This window comes from Prionailurus viverrinus, chromosome C1 (assembly GCF_022837055.1).
Source record: "Prionailurus viverrinus isolate Anna chromosome C1, UM_Priviv_1.0, whole genome shotgun sequence".
NCBI classification, from domain to species: domain Eukaryota; kingdom Metazoa; phylum Chordata; class Mammalia; order Carnivora; family Felidae; genus Prionailurus; species Prionailurus viverrinus.
In genome coordinates, this window is record NC_062568.1 from 28,150,901 (window position 1) to 28,176,247 (window position 25,347).

Consider the following 25,347-nt stretch of genomic DNA (forward strand, 5'->3'; position numbering starts at 1 on the left):
TCTCTTGCCAGTGCCACACTGGTTTCCATGTTTATTAATTCCCTTCCTTTCAATTCATTCTTTATAGTATCAGCTGAGTTACCTAATTTGAACCTCCTATGCTTAAACTCTTCCAATGATTTCTAGGATAGGTCCAGACTCTTAGCATAGCATGCTAACCTGTCTGTGATGTAATCCCATCTGGATCATCTGGGTTCTTCTGGGCCATTTCTCTTCATACTTTCCCGTAGTATCCCAAACTCTACTCCAATCTGATATCCTCCCATCCCCTTGGAAAAGCATCCTCTCAGGCCTCTACAGGGCCTAATACCTACTCATATTTTAAGACAATGAAGAAAGTTCTCTCAAAAGGAGAAATGATCTCTGACTCAATTAAAGTGGATTAGGTATCTTTGCCATGTACTTCTGTAATACACTGGACTTTCACGCTGCCATAACACTTATAAACTGTACTATAATTTTCTCCAAATCATCTATGAGCAACTTGAAGGTGGGGCTGTGTTTTTTATTTTCTACTATGGTACTTGTTACAATTACATATTAGGTGTTCAAAACGTATTTTGGGGCAACTGGGTGGCTCGGTCAGTTAAGCGTCTCACTTCCGCTCAGGTCATGATCTCACGGTTTGTGAGTTCGAGCCCTGCATGGGGCTCTGTGATGACAGCTCAGAGACTGGAGCCTGTGTCTTCCTTTCTCTCTGCCCCTCCCCCACTCATGCTGTCTCTCTCAAAAATAAATAAACATAAAAAAATAAAAAACAAAAAACAAAATATATTTTGATGCCCTTCTGAAAAAGGAATTTTCTGGTCACAATGGAAACTGCATTTTTTTGCAGTTTCTCTCATGCCTTCAGTCCAATCACTTTCCTTTCCAATCTATCCTGCATACCTGTCAGTCCAAACTTCTTCAAATTACTGTCAAGGTCCTTCCTTACTAAGAAAATTTGATCTCCTTATTGTCTATGACAGCAAGTCTAGACATCTGGGTCTGGCTTTTAAAAGATGTTTGGAACTACTTCTGCCTAATTTCCAGTCCCTATTCTCCCTTATCTCTGGTCACTTCAAATACTCTGCCTTTATTTTTCCTATTGAAATCCCACCCATCCTTTTAAGACCTTGCTTAGCAATCATTTCCTCACAAAAGTCTTCTTTTGCTCTTCAAACACGTATTGAGCATACAGTTTACCACTAATTTGGTGACTTACATGTCATCTTCTTTGGATGTAACTATTTCTTGTGTAGGCCTTCCCTCCACCACAAGATGGTTTAAGTTCCTGGGGGGAAGGAATAAGATCATACTTTTTTGTATCTAGTAACGGTGATTCAATTTAAAAAAAGTGAATATTATAACAATAAAATGAAAGCTGTCCAAATGTAGAATTGAATTTGAAAAACCCTAGAGAATAAAGAGGAAGACTCATCATTAGGATTAAAAAGAAAGATTAATCACTAGCTTAAGTTAGTCACTCGCAGAGGATGTAAACTAGGAAGATGGATCAGATAGGTGTAGGTGTAAATGAAAATAATTTTACTTGTGATAAGTCCTTATTAAAAGTTTCAGTAGGCCATTATTACACATTTTTCTCAAGCCAACGTATTCATATGTTCTCTAAGGACATTTAGTTATCATCCTGAATGTTCTGCAGAGAATTGCAGCAGTGCCTGCAACATTATATTGTAAGGTTGTGCATGCAAATCTATTATCCTTAAGATATTATTTATGGTGACAACAGAACCTCCTAGAGTAGGCTATGCTTCTCCTGAAGCAAAAACTCCCTTGGCATCTACATAAGACAGGGCCAACACTCTTTTGTTCTATTTTTTTGGTAATATTTTAATTAATTAATTAATTAATTCTATTATTTATTTATTTATTTATTTATTTATTTATTTATTTATTTATTTTGAGAAACAGAGAGCATGAACATGGGAGAGTCAGAGAGAGGGAGAGAGAGAATCCCAAGTAGGCTCCATGCTGTCAGCACAGAGCCCGACACAGGGCTCAATCCCATAAACCATGAGATCATGACCTGAGCTGAAATCAAGAGTCAGCCACTTAACTGACTGTGCCACCCAGGTGTCCCAATTTTTTAATTTTTTTAAAGTAATCTCTATTTGGGGCTTGTACTCACCTCCCAAGACCAAGGCTCACATGGCTCTACTGAGCCAACCACACGCCCAAATCTAGCACTCTTTTAAAACATGCTTGTCCCTGTTCCGGACACTTAGCTAATACACTGGATTCACCTAGAATCAAAAACAATGTGTTGCCTTCAAAAACTCATATTGCATTTTAACAAGGACTTATAAAAATTCAAGGATCTGAGAAGATTACTTGATGATGTTTAGCACAAACACAATGTTAGGCCAAGAGATGTTTTGGTACCTGCTAGGTTTTCAGTAACTGCAAATTGCTTCATGTATGTCCCAGGCTATTCTATTTAACCACTGGGCCATTTTCACTTCTATTTTTGAATTCTCTTGGCATAATCAGAGGTTGAAAACTGTGTTTCAAAGCAAAATGCAAAATACATTAGAATCTCAAACCAGTTCTGTGGCTTTGGACAATATATTTAACTTCTTTAGCAACAACTTTTTAAAAATGGAGACAATATGTATTTTGTAGGATTACTATGAGAATTGTCAACCTATGTAGAAAAACTACCACTGTGCCTGGCAAAGAGAAAGTATGCAACTATTATTCTAACGTTAGATAATTGTTTATGTTATCATGCTGAGTAATGACAGTCATATTAGGACATTTACTACTCTGGTACAAAACACCTAAAATATCACACTAATAGTCATAATTTCTGGTGACCTCATAAAAATCAAAAGATACAATTATTGTTGTCATTAATATGATCTTTAATAAATGGAATAATGCACCATTTTACAGCAAGCCTTTTTTAAACCTAAAGAACTGTCTTAAAATCTCCTTCTCCAATGTCTCTGTAGCAATACAATCTTTTTATTTAGGTTTATATATATCAAAGCATTTACATACAATTATTCATAAAAAACTCTTTAGTGGCTTAATGTCAGCTTTCATAGTGGCATCCATAGATAATACAAAAGAAAAGTGATTTGCTTTATTTCATACTCACACTGATCCATCAAACACAACTTATACAGCATAGCAAGGTCTCAGACGGCTTTTACAAAAGCAAAATAACTGAAAGTAATTTTTCATAAATTCATATGATATTCTATCTGTAATGTAAGAGCAAAACACACCAACAAAAGATACCCGTTAACAAGAAAGAGGGTTCTGAGGAATTGCCAATATTTTTTAGCCTTTCTTATTCCAGAAAAGCATCCTCAGAAATGAATACTCTGTAGCTTATGTTTCTCCTGTCCATTCAGAAAAAGCATGGCAGCTACACATCTCCATGTTTCAGCTACTACAACACCCTAAGAGTTAGTGTACTTTACAATTATCCACTTATCTTTATTTGAAAAATTATCAACAGAAAATTAAGGATGATTCCAGCTTATACAAACACTTATACAATATAATTTCCATGGAAACATGACAACAAGGCATACAAAAACTTTAAATAAATAAATGTGATGAGAAAAAGAAAAGCCACAGAAGCCAAGCAATTCAATTTTAACTGGAACCTATCTTTGAATTGCATCTTTTAGTAACTTAGTTTTATTATTAAGCTTCTTTAAAAATATGTTTCCCTATCATACACAAGAGAATTGGTAATAAGGTGGAGAGCCTGAGACAAGAGACTGGTTACAAATAACTTCACTGCTAGGATTTTAAGTATACAGCGTATCAATTTGGAGCTTGAACATTTGTTTCTGACAAAGTGATAAATAGCTTACCATAGGTTACCTTCTTAAAACCATCCAAACTATTACTAAAACTATAAACTCATTATTTCACTTTTAGAAGACAGTTTTATAATGTTAAATTACCTCAAGAAAATTTTATCTCAGAGGAACTATTTTACTAAGTTCTCCCATTAAAAAACAAAGCAAAATTAAATGATTTGTCCCATCATGTATAACCATTTGCCCAAAGAAGAGAAATGGTCTTAAGATGGTGTTTCAGCTCTAAGGCCTAAATATGCTGCAACATGTAGCCAATTAGTTGAGTCATTTCCCTCTATTCAGTAATTATAGAACGGGGCAAGTTTTTATGATTAATGAAATCTGATGTTATGTCTATTAAAATTAAGTCAAATCATAAGATGAAACATTAAAGGAACTGTGTGTGCAACAAACACTTTAAATATTCAACTGGACTAATTGCTTGTTTGCTACCAATTAAAGTTTCTCATGTGCAAAGGGATGAAAAGGGCCCTGAGTTTTTAAGTAATGTTAGGTCTACAGTGTGCGTCTAAAACATGAAGATGTTTCTGAAATCTAAAAGTACAAATAAAATGAAAAAAAATATATATGTTGCCTTTTGAAACATTTTTAAGAAGTTGTTTAAAATCCAGTAATTTGCTTAAAAATTCAATGATGAACTGGACGCCCTAGTGATATGATTTATGTCTAAAGATTCCTTCTCTCTTACCCAAATGTTAGAATCTGGGTTGCAAATTAAGTTTAAAAATGAATGTCACTACAATCAGTAGTAGCATTATGAACATCATACTAATAATAACAGAATTGAAATTTTTAAGATCTGATAAGATTTGGGGCACAATTTTAATATACAGCATAAAATCTGAATTATTTTCAAATGTATCAGTCATGAGATAAAATCCTAAATTTTGCTTTATATGCACACTCAATTTTAGCCAGCCACTTAAAAGTTAAATGAAAATTGTTATAGTCCAGTTTATGTTGCAAAATAATAAGTATTTCAAAAGTGGTCTGCAGAAATGTTCATGGATAATACCTAATTATTATAAGGTTTGTTTTTGAAAGTTAATCTTGCATTTTGTGTTTAATATTTGATACAAAGAAATATGTAAAATGTTGTGGCTCAATCATAATGCTAAGCTTGCTGCAATATAGGTTAAAATTCTTAATGGCAAAATTACATACAATTCTGTATGCATGGCTTTTTAGTTGTAACTAATGAGAATATAAAACTGTAAAACTCCGCGATAGAAAATGTTAGATAATATAAACTTAAGTACTGATTTTCTGACAATCTGATGGTTGGATCCATTGTCAAACGGTACATCCTAATTCTTAATTCTATTCTACTGAACTATTACTTAACTGAAGTAATGAATTTGAATAGAACATAAAATATAATTTTAGGTGTTCTTAAGCATAAATAGTTCTAAAAATAGGGCTGAGAAGAAAATACTAAGGGAGCCAAAGTAATTTTGTCTGAAGAACTGGCTTAGATGTTGAGAAGCCTGAAGCATACTGAAGAATAACAATAGTGGAGAAGATAACAACTCACTCTTTTTTTTTACTGCTGGAGAAGAGAAATGCTTTTAAAACAAAACAGGAGGGAAGCAGAATAGACATGAAGAAAATTTTCCTGATACAGAAGATTGCAAATCAGATAACCAAGAGACAGAGTAAGTCAGAAAGAGGTGATTGAACGAAAGTAATGGGTAGGTGCACCAGAGCACCCTGAGATTTCCTCTTTTCTTCTATGTTAGTTTAATCTGAGAAGCTATAGAAAAGCCTTATTTTGATAACATTTGTGTAACTAGCTCAAACAGTGATTTGCCAGACTTACTAAATCAAAGAATATATTTAAGAGTAGATCAGGTAGTTTTGGCTAAAGTTTGCATCGTTCAGAATCTACAAATTAAAATGCAATTTTATCTGCTGAAGAGCAAACTGACAGCAAAAGGTATATTTAGAAACATCTCGGTCTGAAAAAAAAAACTCCTGGGGTGTATGTGGGAGTGTGACACAATTTCTGGAATAACAGGTCTAGATAATCAACTTACATGTGTACAGATTCTAACAAGTTAGCTTGGAAGTTAAAGTAACAGAGAAAGCAATCCGTGAATAGTTACACAATCACCTGCACATAACTGGTCGTTAAGTTCAACATAAATTTATAAAAGGTTGTATAGAAATACAATGTAATCTCAAGTTCTAGGAGCTAACTCCAATAAAATATTCATTTCCATAAATATAAAAAAAGAAACAAAAACTGTATTGACGTATTTTTCCATAGCAAATGAGTATGAAGAGAGGTTTATAGAGAATGTAAAATTCAGTAAATAACTGCAGTCTACCAGGTATTCCATTTGGCTTTAGATACCAAACTTGAAAATATTTTAAATAAAAATACTTGTCAAATTTTGTGACAATTCCCACTGAAACACGTAACTGCTTGTGTATTCTTACCTTTCTTTAGTTATTTTCACATTCAGAACCAATGTATATTTTCTGGAATAAGTGTGTACATATAAGGAAGTTATTGAAACTCCTTCATAAGAAAGATATTGTCCTTGTATCCTTCCTACATCCTCCTCAATTAGTTTTCTGGATTAATAAAATTTTCACTATAAGCAGAAATTTTCAAGATGAAGTCAAATGATTGATAACACTTAAAGTCCACGTTAAATTAATTCCTTCAAATCAAGTATGGAATCAATTTAGGGGAAAGTCTCTGTTCCTACAAGCCACCTTCACTTTTCCCTTAAAATTTGCTTTACCTTTATTTCTGCAATGTAAGAATATTAGGAGTGAAGAAAAGTGAAACAATTTTAAGAATCATGATGGCAGATGTGGGATTGAATTTTATCTTGAATTAATAATTATTCAAGCAATAGTCAGTATAGACATGTCTACATGTTTTATGTTTGCCTAACTTCTAAAGGCATTAAGGTATCTGGTTTGGCTTATATACAAGCCACAACTGTATTGGAGTGTTGTAACTGAATTTCTTACAAAATGTCAGTATATTACACATCCTTCCATACAGTGTGTAGGCAGTGTGGTGTGGATGAAAGAGATGTGGAGAGGTAAACCCCAGGTTAAAATCCAGCTTTCTCTATTACTAGGATGTGGAACTTGGGCAAATTACTTAGCTTCTCTTAGTTTCAGTTTTCTCAATCTGTAAAGTGGGAATATTAACTATAATCCTAAAATTGTTGCTATGAAGATTACAAGAGATTGTGTATATATACCCCAGCATTCAGTATATAATAAATTGTATTATTTAATTCCTGTGCCTTCACATAACATTTTGCACTGATAATGTTTTCCCAACCAAATTATGGATTTAAAAAGGGGGAACAATGTTAGGATTCATAATTAAATCATTTTTGTTTAAACACAATTCAAATCAAGTTCTTTCAATGACTTGGTTCTGATACACAATTAGGATAGTTAAGGGATTAATATTAGACTTTGGTTATCAATTACAATGCTTTTGAGGTTGTAAAACCAGCAAAATGAATTTTAATATTTATTCATTAAATATTTTATTTCATTATTTCATTCAGTATTTTATTCAAAAGCACCCAAATGCTTTTCTACAGGCAAAATTTTGTGATAGCAGTTAAATATTAGCTTCAAGAAACATTTATTATTAGATGAATAAAGTTACCAAGTATTTTAAGTAATTTTGCCTGCTTGTAGATTACAGATTCTGAATCAGTCTGATATATGATTTAATTTAAAATTTATTAAAATGATCTACTTTCTACTTCTATTTTTTTCAGAGTCTACTAAAAAAACTAGGGAAAGAAAATTATTTGTTTTAAATATGCTTGCATGAAATGGGAAACTTATAAGGATTCTTCTAATTTGGTATATAAATTTTTGAAAGCATTTTATTAGTCAACATCAAAAAAAAAATGCTAGAAAAATTAAAACCAACTAGCCTAAACACAAAGCAGAATGTAAGATAACTCTTCTTCTGTCAGGAAAAGATGATCAGGTCTAACTGATGTTAGACCTCCAATGGTTATTTATCCTCAATGCTTTCAATTGGAGAAGGAATATAATTTACTTTGACTCAAAGATATCCTACAAATGTTTGAAAATAATATTCTGAAATGCAGTTCAAAGACATTTAAAGGCAAGAGAACTAAGTGAAAATTTGGTGGGAAAGATATAATTTGTTTCACAGACAGAAGAATAACTGTATCAGAAGACTGAAAAATATGTTAAAGATCTGAATCAACAGAAGGGCCAATAAAACATAAAAGGTGGAAGTCCTGGGCACTAGAAAAATAGAATAAATGTTAAGTGATGTAACATCTAACTCAAAGGATCATAGCAGATGGCAAAAAAAAAAAAAAAAAAGGTGGCTTATATAGTAAGTCATAAATATTTTGGACAGAAAATTGGGAAATTTAGGTTGTCTTTAGCTAAATGAAGATAGAAGAATATGAGTGAGAAAATATTGTTCAAGAGATAAAAACCTAAAAGCAAGAATATGGGGATTTGTGTTTTCCTCTTAGCTTTTTAACCTCCCATAGAAATCTTAGATCTTAAATAATGTCTATATAGAGAATTTGGAAAAATTAAGTGAGATCATCACTGTTTGCAAATTGATAGAAAATAATCTGTGCTTATAAAAAAAAAAGTCCCTTATTTGACATAAAGTGCTTTATTTAAAAAAAAAAAACATGCTGAGGTGTTGTTTAGAGATAGTTATCAGTAATGAAAGAAGCAAAGGAAGCTTTTAAAAAGACAATATGATTTGAAGGATATATAACATGTTATCACTAAAAGGTATATTCTATTATAATGTAAATAATAAATGCTTCTCACATATCAAAGATCATATGAAAAACTGGCAAAAAGAGAAATTATGAAAATAGGATTAGTGAAGAAACAGTTATGAAAAAAGAGGTAAGCCTCAGTCTGCTCAAAAATGATAGGTTTGGCAGCAATCCTTCCTTCCACAGGGATGTGGCATGCCAGATGAATGATTTTTCCACACAGTGTTTTAGGTCATGGGAAGAGGACTCATTTTCAGATAAAGTCACCAGGCTTTGCTTAGGAAGGGAATAAAAAGATATTACCAGTTCAAAACTACAAATTATTTTTGAAGTTATTTTAAATGGGAAATGTAATTTTATTTGAGTGAAAGATGGCCTATTCAGAGAATGAAGGCTATAGCATTATGTAGTCTTAACCATCTACCTACTTAAAAAAATTCCATATAAGTATAGCTCTATAAGTTTTCTGATAAAAATGTGCTTCTTAAATAAATGAATATGGAACATGAACATACATACAAAAAATAAAATAAAATGAAAAAAGGCTAATATTTGACTTTGTCTACTTTGTTCTATGCTCTCTTATGAACTTCCAAAAACCAGAACCAAATATGTTTGTTAAAATGCCTGGAAAGAAACATTTAGGACTTGGAAGGTTAAAATAAATGGCATTTCAAATTAGGTTTTGGTAGTTCCTTCTCTAGAGCCCTTTGAGACAATGTTTCTGCATTCTCCATTAGGAGAGAGAAAGCAAGAAATCAGGTAGCTGCTTTCTCTTGTGCAAAATTCACTGTCATAGAACTGACCTGCCAAAAGTATGGGGGGTGGGGCAGAAAAATGTACTCATGGAAGAATGTGTGCTCTGTTAGGAAGAGAACTTATAAGAAAGCTTATTTGTGGACTATAGACTATTGCACGTTCAAACAAAACACAAGAGAAAAGAATGTCCAACAGATAATATGTTCACAACAGTTCAACATATAAACTAGCTTGGGCCCAGAAATAAAACATGGATACCAGACACCACTGCAGTCAAACCTGTCTTAATTTGCTTCTGTTTTAATGACCTTTAGAAACTGGTCCAAACTGATTATCAGCAATACATTGTTTTTGCTTTTTTTCTTAAAAAAATATTTTGAGACCACTTTTGATACACACACATATAATTCTGTGGTCATAACAGACAAATATAACTTTAAGGAGACTACACAAAAGTGCAAAACTTAAAAAAAAACAAAATTAAAAAATATGGAAGCATAAGCTAAATTTTTCTGCATAGCTGAAATCTATTTAAAGCAAGTCCTGTTGCAGGGGTGAGAGGGGATACTGACAGGAAGATAAAGCAGTTTTAATGTCTTCTGCACATTTAAATGATGCAAAAAATAATTTCACTCCATAGGCTTGAAAATATTTCACAGACAGTTCATTCCTATATCTTTAGACACCATGGTAGTAGCAGTGCCTCCTTCTGCAAGGTAAACTGCGGTGCTGGATTTGGAATGAACTGCCCTGTCACTGCCATTGTTGTTGACCTCACAGTCCAGAGGTTCAGTGGAGATGACCCAGGTGGAGGGGCGCCACCGCTTAAGAGAATAGGGAGTTTTCACACGTTTCTTGATCTTTTCACCAGATCCTGATTTGCCATCTTGTGTTGATTCACCTACTGGAAATAAAGGTACAGAAAAAATAAACTATATATAAAGAAACAAATAATAAAAACTTAGGGTTGTAACTTAAGAACAGAATAGACTAATTATCTACAGGAGATTTTAATAGATATTACTTGAAATTCATGATGCCAGGTAATTATTCTCTAGGCAAAACTTAACCAACTTATTTTGAGACTCTTCAAGTCCAAAGTTTTTATAACTGGTTGAATTATTATATAAGGACAAGGAAAAACAGAGGAGAAAATGAAAACTTCTCAGCTGTATTCTCAAATCCTTTGGTTATTGGTAGTGATCCTAACTTGGCAAATGCATTTAATCACTCTACTTAATGTTCAAAGCAGATCAAACTTTATTTTTAATTTTTAATTTTTTGAGAGAGAGAGAGAATATGTGTGAGTGAGCGGGGGATGGGCAGAGAGAGAAAGAGACAGAATCCTAAGGAGGTTCTAAGGGCAGAGCCCCACATGGGGCTCCAACCCACGAACTGTGAGATCATGACCTGAGCCAAAATCAAGAGTCAAACACTTAACAGACTGAGCCACCCCAAAAAAGATCAAATTTTAAAGGCACCTGGCATATAATATTTTCAGAAGAATGACACAAATACTATAATACAAATTTTCTAGTAATTCCCCCTTCCCACACTGACAAGACATTTTATTGATATGAAGCCCTGCCACAGGGTGTGTCAAATGATCTATGATACAAGCCACTCAAGCAAAGGGCTAGATTCTGATTTTTTTAAAATTTTGTTTTAATGTTTATTATTTATTCTTGAGAAAGGGAGAGCACGAGTGGGAGAGGGGCAGAGACAGAGGGAGACACAGAATCTGAAGCAGGCTCCAGGCTCTGAGCTGTCAGCACAGAGCCCAATGCAGGGCTTGAACTCGTGAACCACGAGACATGACCTTAGCTGAAGTGGGATGCTCAACCGACTGAGCTACCCAGGCACCCCTTTACTGATTAATTTTTTAAGTAAGCTCTATGCCCAGCATGAGGCTTGAACTCATGACCCTAAAATCAAGTTGCATGTTCCACTGACTGAGTCAGCCAGGTGCCCCTCTATTGATTAATTTTTTTTTAACTTTTTTAACGTTTTATTTATTTTTGAGAGAGACAGAGACAGAGTGTGAGTGGGGGAGGGGCAGAGAGAGAGGCAGTCACAGAATGTGAAGCTGGCTCCAGGCTCCAAGCTATCAGCACAGAGCCCGATGCAGGGCTCGAACTCCCGAACCGTGAAATCATGACCTGAGCCGAAGTCGGACGCTTAACCGACGGAGCCACCCAGGCGCCCCACTACTGATTAATTTTTGAGACCTAAATCCCTTCAGCCCATTTGGTAGTCCTTGGCAACAACCATATAATATGACTTTGAGTTTTTTCATAAAGTGCTGTCAGTCTAAAACATAAATTGTTTTGTATAATGATGACTATTAAAGATTTTGGTGTGCTCTCCTGTCTTGTTGTAACCTCTTTATAGCCAGAAACCAAGTATCAAGTTATTTGTTTAGATTTCTAGGGGACCCAACGACACAATGCTGTAGGCATGTAGGAGGCTCAACATGTAACTCTTGAAAAAGATGACACTAAAAAACCACAAAAAAACAAAAAACAAGCACAAGTTTGTTTTTTTTTATAGTGACTTTTTCTGAATTTTCTCTGGACTTCTCAGATTTATTAAGTTTAGTCTGATAACATCTACGTGTGTCTAAAACAGATGTTAGTATACTCAACAAACTGTTTCAAAAGTTCTACTGGCATCATTCTACCTGGAGCTTTTTTTTTTTAATGTTTATTTATTTTTGAGAGAGAGAGAGAGAGAGAGAGAAACAGAGCATAAGCAGGGGAGGGGAAGAGAGAGAGGGAGACAAAGGATCTGAAGCGGGCTCTGTGCTGACAGCAGACAGCCTGATGCAGGGCTCAAACTCACAAACTGTGAGATTATGACCTGAGCCGAAGTCAGACATTTAACTGACTGAGCCACCCAGGTGCCTGTTACCTGAAGCTTCTAAACTTGTATTTACTTAATCTCAACCATTCACAACAAGTATGTAAACTGCGTTATAAACCAGGAGCTATATAAGGTATGTATTAAGTTGGTAATTAATTATTTTGACTATTGTGACATTGACTATTTCATTATCAGCAACAAAAAACTACTTTTTTTCTTTACAATAGTCTGATCACTTTTGAGGTTCAACCAAGTAGTTTATTTTATTTCCAAAAGTGGTAAAAATAAGTAATTGCTAGTTGAAACACATTTTAATTTTATCTAATTAATTATTTAAATGGTCCCAAAAGACAAGCAGGAGAGATTAAATGATCCCTGCACTTACACTGCAAACTGCTGCCATCAAGAACGTTTGTGGCTGAAAGATCCAGAGAATTAGGCCTCTGTGCTTTTCTGGGCTTTGATGGTCCAGGATCTGCTACTGTGCTTGAAACACCCTGCGTAAGATCATCTTGCTCTGAACATGGATTACTGTTGTTGTTATTGGAATTAGTTCGGCCACCTTCCAGTGGCCGTTCCCTCCTGTCCACAAGACGATCCAGAACACCTTCATCATGGCCAGCCTGTTGCTCTCGTCTCAGTAAAGGTTCATGCTCATCAGGACTGGAATTAATATTCAGCCGGGTATCCTCACCAATGAATTGATTCTGCAGCATTTCTTGGCCCCTATGTGCCACTGTGTTGGTTGTCTGGCCATTTGGTACTGTCCCATTAACATACTGGGTAGCGGCAGTGTGGGAGTTAACACTGTGGTTTCGACCTGCCACACCATTCATTGTGACCGTCACCACATGAGGTTCTGCAGCGTTGATTGTATTCATCTTGGCAACTCCAGTTTCTACTTGTTTCAAGTTTGATTTGTGCTTGCTGCCAAATTTCAGCCGGGGCTCCTTGGTTGAATTTTTGGTGTTTAAAGGCAAACTAGTAGGTCTCTTAGGAAGATTCTGTTGCTTGGGCAGAGGATAGATCTGAGTGGGTGGAACATCAGGAATTAAACATGCTTGGCCATTTGCAGCTTGAGTGAAGTCCTGCTGTCCAGTCACTTCTACTGCAAGTTTTATGAGTGGGTAAAGCAAGCTAGAACTGGTACTGCTCAGTGGGTCTGGTCCACTGAACTGTTTAAGAGAATGCTCCATGAGATTCTCATCAGAACTTTCCTTGAGGTTCTTATCAACTTCTTTTGGGTCCAGCTTGTTGGTCTCCAAGTCTTCTTCTGTCAGTTGTAAGCAGACAGGGGTTGGCCCAATTGGTTGTGAAACATTTGTGGCATGCAGATTTGTTTCATCTGAGTATGGCATCTCAGATATAGTGGTCATGCCAGTGCTTGGAGTGAGGCCAGTGGTGTTTGTGGTTGTTGTATTGGTGGACAGGCTGGTGACGCTTGTTTCAGGGCTGGGGATTCGAGCTTGTGCTTGCTGTCGTTCATAGTTAATTGAATTTCGGTTCTTTTCCCCTATAGTCAAAGGTGTGCTAGACATTGAATGCTCAGAGGAAATATTCTTCACAATGCTGTCAGTATGATGGATAGAGTCTTCAATGTATGAGGAAGAAGAATAATCAGGATAAGGGCCAATCTTTGGCACGCGCCTATTGTGTGACAGGTTGCTTAAAGAAAGAAAAAAAGTGCCACATTGAGAATGTAAATTTATGACAAACTGACCCTCCAAGTTTAAGACCTCTGATTTTAAAGTATAAAATGCTCTTCATTTTATTCCTAACCCATATTATTCTAGAAGTTATTTTAAAATTCTGATCGCATAATCAAGTATCAATTAATAACTTGCTAAATGATAGTTTTATATTATTTAAGACTACTGAAAAACTTATGTCGATCTAGATATGATTTTCATAGATGTTCATTACTTTGATTTATAGGACTTAATTTAAAAATGTCCCCTATAGTTTTGTAACACTACCAAATATATTTTTATGAATTGTATTCTTGCACAACCGGACAAAGTTTCATGAGAGGAGGAGCCATGGTGTATATTTCTTTTGTACTCCTACAATCCTAGATACATCATTGTGGCTACTCAACAAATACATTACCAGTTAAGTTCCAATGGCCAAATGGTATAAAGAATATAAGCGTTTAGGTTGTTCTAAAGTGCTTCCATTAAGAGGCAGTCTAGCAATAGAATGTATCTTCCTGGGGGTAAACTGAGCCATATCAATGAAAGTCCTACAGCCTAAGAGTATAATGCAAAGTGAGACAGATAAAGGAACAACAATTCAGAACTGCTCTCCAGTTCTTCACAGCCATCAACACCCGCTGAGAGGGATGGTTTTTGAGCATTACACTGTAACTTATTTAGGTTATTTAAAATAAAAGCCAGGACTAGCTTTAATTAAACAATGGCAACATTAATAGATACAAAATGTTATAGGAGAAAAGCAGCAGCTAAAGGAAAAGAGGTGCTATAAAGAAAGACTAATAAAGTTATGAGGGGAATGACAGGAAGGTGAAGAACAAAAAAGCAGCTGTACTGCACAAGGAAAGGACGTCTGGGTAAGGTTCAAAATAATGAAACCTAGAGTAGAATGACTATGGGATGAACCATGATTTAGGGGAAACTATTTAGAAGTGACTGGACATGAGAAACAGCATGTAAAGCATAGAACCAAAGGACTGTGGGGGGCAAAAAATGGGCAATACAAGGAGGGGGGAGTAGCATCAAGGATTTCTTCTTACCATTCAGGAAAAGTTCAAAAGCACTTAAAAATAAAAGCAACTGACTCTTGAGAGAGGTACAAGTAACATGCTAGAGTATAAAGAAAATACAGAGATCAGGGAAGACAGAAGTAGAAGACTATCCCCAGGTATGCATAGAGTGAGAAAATTTATATTTAGAATTGCTAGTTTTTACCTTCCTTGGCTTGCTGATACATAAGGAATAAGGGTTCACATGCTGAAGCTAATTCAATCTAAACATAAGCAGTATAAACCCAATTTTGGGTCTACAATTCATAATACAAATTGCTCTTAGAAATTAGAACAATAGAAAATAGCAAAAAAAAATTATTCAATAATCAAGTATATTTTTATCCCAGTTTTCTCTGGTAACACTTTCCTGGGTGCTTTTCTGAAAAATTTTTAACATGTATTAAATAAAATGATAACTTTGTGGGAAAATCCCCCCCCGCCAAACATGGAACAAAAAAAGTTCCAATTTTTTAAAGAAATTTTTTTAAAAGCCCATTTATTTAGAACCAAAAATCATAGTTCTAACAGAGAAATGTCTCATAAAGTAATATTCATGATGGGATAGAAAGACCTTATGAATTGCTTTTATGTAAAAGTAATAGAAGTATATTCTATACAAAAGAGCATTGGATAGGAAGGCTGGAAACCTTAGTCTCCAGTGAAACAGTGGTTAGATACACAGGCGAGTTCATAGTTTTATTCTCTCTTAAAAAAAAAAATTAAAAATTAAAAAAATTTTAAAAAGCAAGAGAGAGACGGATAATAACAACCAACGATAAATTAGACAATTTATGTAGAAGTGCTTATAAACTTTTGGAACTATGAAAGTGTTTTGCCTTTATATTTTAGGGAAGTAGGAGCATTAGTAAAGACTAGTCTCTTTTATTATATTTTGAGATACAGAAAAACATAGATTCCATCTTGTACTTCTACCAAGCAAAAATCTCTGTGAAAAAACAGGCATATTGAAAGAAAAATTACAATGTTAAAGTATATGAGTTAATCATTGCCTTATTAGACTGGTTTAATAGCAATTTTTTTCCTATTCTCTGTTTAGTCTCAATTTTCAATATTGACTGATGAATGCCAAAGCCCTCTAAGTCTTACCGTTCATTTTGCATAGCAGTAGACATGGGATTGACTGTTGGGCTCACAGATTTGTTTCTTTCCCAAATCATCATAAGTTCAGCCATCCTCTCCTCAGCACACTGTGCAGTAAGCCTAGCTTCTGCATCCTGGTCCCAACAGTCTTCGATTGTCTCCTTGAGTGACCTCACTGCCTGTAATAAAGTATATGTCAAATAGTATATCTTTAAAGAAAATTAAGTATTGAGATTTTGAGTGACATGAGATAAAAGAATGTTCTTTAACCAATATTTTACACAGCTATCATAAAATATTTTAGACTTCAGAGATTTGTAAAGGGTCACATTTCTCAAAAGATGAGGAACAGCTAAGCAAGCAGGGTTTAACTTAAACTCCTAAAGAATTACCCATAAATGTAAGCAGTTGTAAAAAGTTACATGGTTCGCCAAGGTCACAGGTTTATGTCATTATTCATTCACAGGACTGTTATTTCGATCAATAACCATTAATCTCACTTCAAAAATGAGCTTTGAATTTGATGGAATTTTGGCACGAGGCTATCTTCAATCTCTAGGTGAGCTTTTTTACTATTAGTAAAGAGTACTACATTCTAACTATGAAATTTAAAGGGTTGGCATTTTCTTATTCTTTAAACTAGTTTCAATAGTAGTATCTAAAGCAGTCTTATTCTGTAGTATTCACCCAAATCAGTAGTGAACAATAGTCTCCCTTTTGGGGAAAGTTGGTTTGAACTTCCTTTTAAAAAACAGATTTTGGGATGCCTGGGTGGCTCAGTTGGTTAATTAAGGGCTCGACTTTGACTCAGGTCATGACCTCGTGGTCCGTGAGTTCAGGCCCCATGTCGGGCTCTATGCTGACAGCTCAGAGACTGGAGCCTGCTTCAGATTCTGTGTCTCCCTCTCTCTCTCTCTCTCTCTGTCCATGCTGTCTCTCTCTCTCTCTCTCTCTCTCAAAAATAAACATTAAAATAATTTTTTTTTAAGTAAAAAACAGATTTTGTGTATTTGACAAACTGTTCATCCAGAATCCTTTCAGACTTGTTTTTGGATTTGTTGTTATTAAGCTTGAAAGTTTTTCACCTGCTGATATTCATAGTTCTTGTGCCTTTAAAACACATTCAAAAAAATTAAGGTAATGGTTGTCAGATTTAACAAATAAAAATATACTACTTAATTTTAATTTCAGATAACTGACAAATATTTTTTAGTATATATTCCATGCAATGCTTAATCTGAGCATTTTATCTCATAAGCCTATTTTAAGCTAAAATCCTTGTTAGCAATCTTGGCAACATTTTTTGTGTTTTCCTAATAATCTCTGTTCTTGACAAACAGATCCAAACATGTAAGAAATTTGATAATGTTTATTCTGGGCATAGGCTAAATGAATACCTGCACGATGGCCCACCCCTGACACCATCTTTCCTGTTCCCTTGGGTCTTCTAAGCTGCCTGCCTCAGTGCCACAGCACAAATCCAAGACTATATCTTTTAAGGCTGAAATTTATATTGAAATTTTTTTACATTTATTTATTTATTGAGAGAGAGAGAGAGAGAGAGAGAGAGAGAGAGAGAGAGAGAATATCCCAAGCAGCCTCTGCAATGTCAGTGCAGAGCCCTATGCAAGGCTCAAACCCATAAACCATGAAATCACAGCCTGAGCCAAAATCAAGAGTTGGATGCTCAACCAACTGAGCCACCCAGGTGTCCTGAAATTTATACTGAATTTTGAAATCTATTTTAATATATGTTCCAGGCTCTGACTACTGAGTAAAATTCAAACAATATAGATATCAATTAATAATCTTCTCATTAAATAATAATCTACCTATTTCTCAAATTTTAGAAGAGCCTGAAGAATAGATACTGATCATACAGAGTTTAAGGGCAACTGTGTAACCTCCCTGAGGTAGAAGTTTGGTGTTTATGTTAGAAGTAAAGTTGAATCTGTTATTTATGGTAGTTATGTTCTACAGAGTTGCTGTAAATGCTGAATTAGTGAACACTGAACCATTGTTCCTGGGGAAAATACGGGGTTAGACTCCTGTGAGCCTCTGGCCACAAGATTTTTGCCAACTGATCAACACATAATCTTGTTTTATTTGTGTTTCTGTTTAAAGACATCTTTTTTCTTAAAGTTTATTTATTTTGAGAGAGAGAAAGTGTGGGGGAGGAGAGGCAGAGAGAGAGGAGAGAATCCCAAGCAGGTCTGCATGCACAGTGAGGCTAGAACCCATGAACTAAGAGATCATGACCTGAGCTAAAGTTGGATGCTCAACCAACTGAGCCACCCAGGCGCCCCACTGTTTAAAGACATCTTTAAAAATAGTTATTAATTATTAACTATGCTCATGGCCAATAGCACTCTACATAATCGCCTAACAAAGTAAATCTAGCATACATTTTTCTTCTTCAAAAGGCACATCACAGCCTTTTAATGCTTCGGAGCACTGTACTCAGCACTTCAGCACTACATGTGGGGCTATTTTAGCCCAGAAATCACTAACAAAATGCCCCAAATGTGAAAAATATGCTAAACAAATGCCAAAAAGGACACTTGTTTATAGTATAAGAGATGAAACAAAAAGACAGAGTGCCTTGTTGATTTCATTTGGGAAAATATACATCTGATGACTAAAGTTTTTTGCTGCTCTGTGTACATCCATGAATGACCATAAAAGCGTTCAGAGTACTGATTTGGGGATTAGAAATCAATTTTAGCAGGTAGTCATATTCCAAATATGAAATCTGTAAACATGAGAAAAGACTGTATGTAATGGATTTAAAACTGACTTGGATTTGAAGACCACAAAGGAAGTTCAGAAATCAACTTAATTAACTTTTTAAATAAACACACCTCTAAAAACTAGTTATACATTTATCTTAGTGGATTTTGATATTGGTTTGATAAAATGAGTTTGTCTCCAGTTATGAAATGAGAATTTTTTCTTTTTATTTTGAAATAATTTCAAATTTACTTCCTTGTCTTTCACAGCCTTGACATTTTTGAGGATTATAGGCCAGTTACTTTTTAGAATCTCAGGATTATAGGCCAATTACTTTTTAGAATCTCATGGTTAGATTCAAAGTTTGAAACTTTGACAGAAAAATCACAGAAGGGATGCTGTGTTTTTCTCACTGCATCTTATCACGTGGTTCACAATTTTGATTTGTCTCATTACTAGTGAAGTTAACCTTGATCACATGTCTGAGTTGGTTTCTGCCAGGGTTCTTTCTCTATTGTAAAGTTCCATTTTTCCCTTTTATATTCAATCAGTGGGTTTTTTAAAAACTTTCATCAGTGTTTTTGGGGTGGGAGGAATACTTAAAGTGTCTGTAAATATAATGTTCTCTATACACTTTTCACCCACCATTTTTGGCATCTCGATGTTTGTTGGCTGAATTTCTGTGATGATTGCTAGTTACAAGACATTTAAAAAATGATAGTAAACACAAAATAGAAATATGGACAAAGGGCACATAAACGAGAAGTGCAAATGCCTTATAAAATATGCAAACATGTTTAATCTTATTCACTATGTTGAGGCAGTACAGTGTAGTATTTAAGAATATTAGTTCCGGTTTTGTAGCAAGAGTGCCAGCTCAGTTAAGAACCTGGCTTCAAATCTTGGCTCTACTATTTACTAGCTGCAAATTAAAACAAGATCCATTTTCACCTATAACATTAACAAAGATTAACAAAGGTTCCTATCCATCAACCATCTGTTCTCCTAATTTATAGGCAACCAATGTTACTAGTTTCTTGGGTATTCTTTCAGAGAAACTTAATGACATTTTTCTTCAAACAAATACCTGTCATACACACAAATTTATAGCTCCATTCATTACTAAACATAAAGTGTAACACAGTGAAATCTTTCTAAAGCAAAGATTTGGACAGCTTTCCATATAAAACTGAAAGAGACTGTTCTTCCCCAAACAGAGCACTGTCTATTGCACAGAGTCCCATTCACCAATTGCTGGCCCAGAAGACTCAGAAATACCAAAATCCAAGCAGCTAAAAATTGTATATTGACTGTTCTCTGTATCTGAAGTTAAGAGAGACATGGAATGAGACTCTATTTATTACTTTTCATTATACAGTTGGGAAATAATTTTCAAAAAACTTTTTCAAAAAGAGACCCCACCCTGGGGCGCCTGGGTGGCGCAGTCGGTTAAGCGTCCGACTTCAGCCAGGTCACGATCTCGCGGTCCGTGAGTTCGAGCCCCGCGTCGGGCTCTGGGCTGATGGCTCAGAGCCTGGAGCCTGTTTCCGATTCTGTGTCTCCCTCTCTCTCTGCCCCTCCCCCGTTCATGCTCTGTCTCTCTCTGTCCCAAAAATAAATAAACGTTGGAAAAAAAAAAAAAGAGACCCCACCCTCCACCAAAACAAGACAACTCATCAAGGCATTGTCCTGGATGTAATGAAAATTTGATAAACAGAAACCTTGGTCTCTACCTCTATGAAGTTTCCATTTTTATGATAGAATCATCACTGATGCATAATAATACATAGTGGTTAACAACTGCTGAGATCTTACTATGTACTAGACTGTGTTCTAACTCATTTAATTCTTTTATATTTTAAGGAGGCTCTATGCTTAATGTGGGGCTTGAACTCATGACCCAGTAATCAAGAGTTGTATGCTCCACTAGACTGAGTCAGCCAGGAGCCCCTAATTCATTTAATTCTTATTTGAAGTAAGTGGGAATTATCATCCCCACTTTTCATATGCAGGAAAAGAGACCCAGAGGAGAAATTAGGGCACACATCTAGTAAGTGGCAAAGCTAAGGTCAAAGCCCAGGCTGCATAGCTCCACAGTTCATACATTATCGTATGTTGAATGCCTCTAAACTATGCTGATAGAACACAGCCAGTTCCTAGTGAATAAATGGGTTCTATTATAAAAGTTGTAAGTTGATTTTTTTTTGAGAAAAATCTTTATAAGTTCTAAACAAAGTATAAATAATGGTTAGTAAGTCATTTACACAAGTAAAGATTTAGAAGTAAATTAATATAATGAAATAGGGGAAGGGAAAAATAAGAAAAATAGCTGAGAATTTAAAGAGGTTGACTACAAACAGGATTCTGAGGTCCTGAATAACGATTTGGTCATAGATGGTTGTTCTAAAAGTAAGTAAAGCAATACTGAATGTCCCAGAGTAAGTAAAAAAATAGAGAAGAGAAGATTAAGGAAATAAACTGTATAGAAACAGAAAAATTAAGTCACCACTGGGGAGTTAGTTTAAGGTCTTTAAACAAATATTGAAAAAGGATTTGACAATTTAGATGAAATGGACAGATTCCTTCAAAGACACAAGACATAAACAACAGATGACTTGAATGGTTTCTGTATCTATGAATACGTAGTTAAAAAATTTCCCATTGAAGTAAAAGCAAAAATGAACTATTGGGACCTCATGAAGATAAATAGCTTCTGCACTGCCAAGGAAACAATCAACAAAACTAAAAGGCAACCAACGGAATGGGAAAATATATTTACAAATGTCATAGGACAAAGGGCTAGTATCCAAAATCTATAAAGAGCTCACCAAACTCCACACCCAAAAAACAAATAATCCAGTGAAGAAATGGGCAGAAAACATGAATAGACACTTCTCTAAAGAAGACATCCAGATGGCCAACAGGCACATGAAAAGATGCTCAACGTTGCTCCTCATCAGGGAAATACAAATCAAAACCACACTCAGATATCACCTCACGCCAGTCAGAGTGGCTAAAATGAACAAATCAGGAGACTGCAGATGCTGGCGAGGATGTGGAGAAACAGGAACCCTCTTGCACTGTTGGTGGGAATGCAAACTGGTACAGCCACTCTGGAAAACAGTGTGGAGGTTCCTCAAAAAATTAAAAATAGATCTACCCTATGACCCAGCAACAGCACTGCTAGGAATTTATCCAAGGGATACAGAAGTGCTGATACATAGGGGCACTTGTACCCCAATGTTTATAGCAGCACTCTCAACAATAGCCAAATTATGGAAAGAGCCTAAATGTCCATCAACTGATGAATGGAAAGAATTGTGGTTTATATACACAATGGAATACTACGTGGCAATGAGAAAGAATGAAATATGGCCCTTTGTAGCAACGTGGATGGAACTGGAGAGTGTTATGCTAAGTGAAATAAGTCATAAAGAGAAAGACAGATACCATATGTTTTCACTCTTATGTGGATCCTGAGAAACTTAAGAGAAGACCATGGGGGGGGGAAGGAAAAAAAAAAAAAGAGGTTAGAGTGGGAGGGAGCCAAAACATAAGAGATTCTTAAAAACTGAGAACAAACTGAGGGTTGATGAGGGGTAGGAGGGAGGGGAGGGTAGGTGATGGGTATTGAGGAGGGCACCTGTTGGAATGAGCACTGGGTGTTGTATGGAAACCAATTTGACAATAAATTTCATATTTAAAATAAAATAAAATAAAATAAAATAAAATAAAATAAAATAAAATAAAATAATAAAAATTTCCCATAAAGAAAACTCCAGGCCCAGATGGTTTCGTTAATTAACTCTACCAAACATTCAAGAAAGAGTTAATGGCAATTCTACCCAGGTCTTCCAGAAAATCAAAGAGGGAAGAATATTTCCCAACTTATAAGGGTATCAGAGAAAATAGCAGAGGAAGGAGACCAGGGAAAATTCTTCCCTGGAAGTACCAAAAATCCTGGTAAAAACTGTCAGAATTGGGGTGCCTCGGTGGCTCAGTCAGTGAAGCATCTGACTCTTGGTTTTGGCTCAGGTCATGATCTCGCAATTTATGAGTTTGAGCCCCACATTGCGCTCTGTGCTGGAAGTGCCGAGCCTGCTTGGGTTCTTTCTCTCTCTCTCTCTCTCTCTCTCTCCCTCCCTCCCTTCCCCTCCCCAGCATGTGCATGTGCTCTCTCACTCTCTCTCTCAAAATAAATAAACATTAAAACCCCCCACAACTTAAGAAAAAAAAACTGTCAGAATCAACCTCATTGAAGCTCTGAAAGTTGCTCAAATGTTTATAGCAACCAAGTAAAATATGAAGATGGTAGCCTGTGTTCCCCACGTGGGTATCTGGTCCCAGAGGGAGGAAAGTAATATTGTTTCCAAGAAATTATGTTGTCTGTTTTGACAGGTCTATGAATTCCTTGAAGAACCCATGAGAGGGGCCTGTCTTTATTCTGCCTATCAGAACTCTCTCAGGAAAGAGAAGTAGATATGACTAAATGGAGAACATTCCTTGAAATCACTGAAAGTCAAATGAACAAGTGTTAAAATACAACAAGTGGGATAAAATACAACTGAGCCACAAAACAGAAATGCTGAAAGTGAGGGAGGAAAAGCTGGGGTGTTTGAGACTTTGGGGGAATGAGGGTTTTGAAAAGCTCCTGCATATACTGGGAAACCTAGAAAAGTCATGCATATATCCAGGATGGGATGCATGCTCAGAGAAGACCATACGCTTTCATAACTGGCTGTCTTTAGGCTCAGCACTAGCAGAAAGTGAAGGCTAAAGCAGAATCGTAAAAGGTCCGGATAAATGTTAAAGGAGGGCCTCAACACAAGGTCAATCTGCAAAGACCCAAAGAGTCTTTTCTTTTCTTTTTTCTTTTCTTTTTGCCCATCAGGATGTTAAAAATGTCCAGTCTTAAATAAAAAATTACAAAGCAGGCCAAAACAAAAACAAAAACAAAAACAAAAACAAAAACAAAAAACCAAGAATGTATGGCCTATTCACAGGAAAAAAGAAATTAAAGAAACTGTCCCTGAGGATACAAAGATACTGGGGTTACTAGACAAAGAGTTGAAATATGCTGAGGAACAGAAACAAAAAAGAAATGAAGAAAAATAAACACAGCCTAAAAGATTTGTGAGACACCATCAATTTTACCCAAATACACATAATGGAAGCCCCAGAAAGAGATGAAAGAAAAAGGGGCAGAAAGAATATTTGAAGGAATAATGGTCAAAAACATTTTAAATTTAATAATAATTTAATAATAATAATAAATTTAATAATAGAAATGAATCTACACATCCAAGAAACTCAATGAACTCTAAATAGGAAATACTTGAAAAGATTTATCCTGAGACACACTAGAATCAAACTATAAAAAGCCACAGATAAAGAGAATCTTGATAGCAGCAAGAAAGAAGTGACTTGAAATACACAAGGGATCCTCAATAAAAGTTAATAGCCAATTTCTCATCAGAAATCATGAAAGCCAAAAGGCAGAGGAATGATATATTTAAAGTGCTGAAAGAAAATGAGTGTTAACCAAGAATTGGGTTACACAAGGATTTCTAACATATGAAAACAAAAATATATCCATGAAAGAAAAAATTGATAAATTGGACTCCAGCATAATTAAAACCATCTGTTCCTATAAACTGTTAGGAGAATAACACAAACCATGGTCTGGGAAGAAATATTTTTAAATCATGTATCTGATAAAGGACTTATATTCAGAACATATAAAGAACTTCAAAACTTAACAGTAAGAAAACAATCCAATTTAAAGTAGGCAAAAGACTTGAACAGACATGTCCTCAAAGAAGGATGGCAAAAGCAAGTGAAAAGATGCTAAATATTATTAGTCACCAGGGAAATGTAAATTAAAACCATTATGAGATACTACTACATACCTATTACAATATCTAAAATTAAGAAGAATGGCCATACCAAGTGTTGGTAAGGATGTGGAGGACTAGATAGAACTCTCATGTACTGCTGGTGTGAATATAAAATGGTACAGCCACTGTGGAAAACTGTTTGGCACTTTCTCAAAAGGTTACACAGACATGTACTACATTCTATTCTTAGGTATTTACCCAAGAGACTGAAAGCATATGTCCATACAAAGACTTGTATATGAATGTTCATAGGAGGTTTACTTGTGCTAGCCAAAAACTGGAAATAATCCAAGTATCCACCACCAAGTGAATGGGTAAACAAATTGTAGCATAACCATTCAAAGGAATGCTACTTAGTAATAAAAAGGAATAAACTAAGACACACATATCAACATGGATGAATCTGAAAATAATTATGCTATGTGAAAGGAGCCAGATAACAACAGTACGTACATATTGTAAGATTCCACTTATATAAAATTCTAGAAAATGTATATAAATCACTAGTGACAGAAAGCAGATCAGTAGTTGCCTGGTGATTCATGGAAAATAGAGAGAGGCAGGAAGGAGACTTCGAAAGGGCACAAGAAAAATTTGGGGGCTAACTGACATGTTCA

General features: G+C 35.3%; 1 protein-coding gene across 1 annotated transcript in view; it reads right to left on the reverse strand.

Moving 5' to 3' along the window:
• Positions 1-2,846: 2,846 nt before the first annotated feature.
• BMPR2 (bone morphogenetic protein receptor type 2) overlaps positions 2,847-25,347 on the reverse strand; it is a 202,050-nt gene continuing 179,549 nt past the window's right edge. The window contains exons 11-13 of the mRNA XM_047870766.1: positions 16,110-16,282; positions 12,624-13,903; positions 2,847-10,280 (exon numbers count right to left, since the gene is read on the reverse strand). Coding sequence (XP_047726722.1) covers positions 10,030-10,280; positions 12,624-13,903; positions 16,110-16,282 — 1,704 coding nt within the window. The 3' untranslated portion in view covers positions 2,847-10,029. The remainder of the gene's footprint in view (positions 10,281-12,623; positions 13,904-16,109; positions 16,283-25,347) is intronic.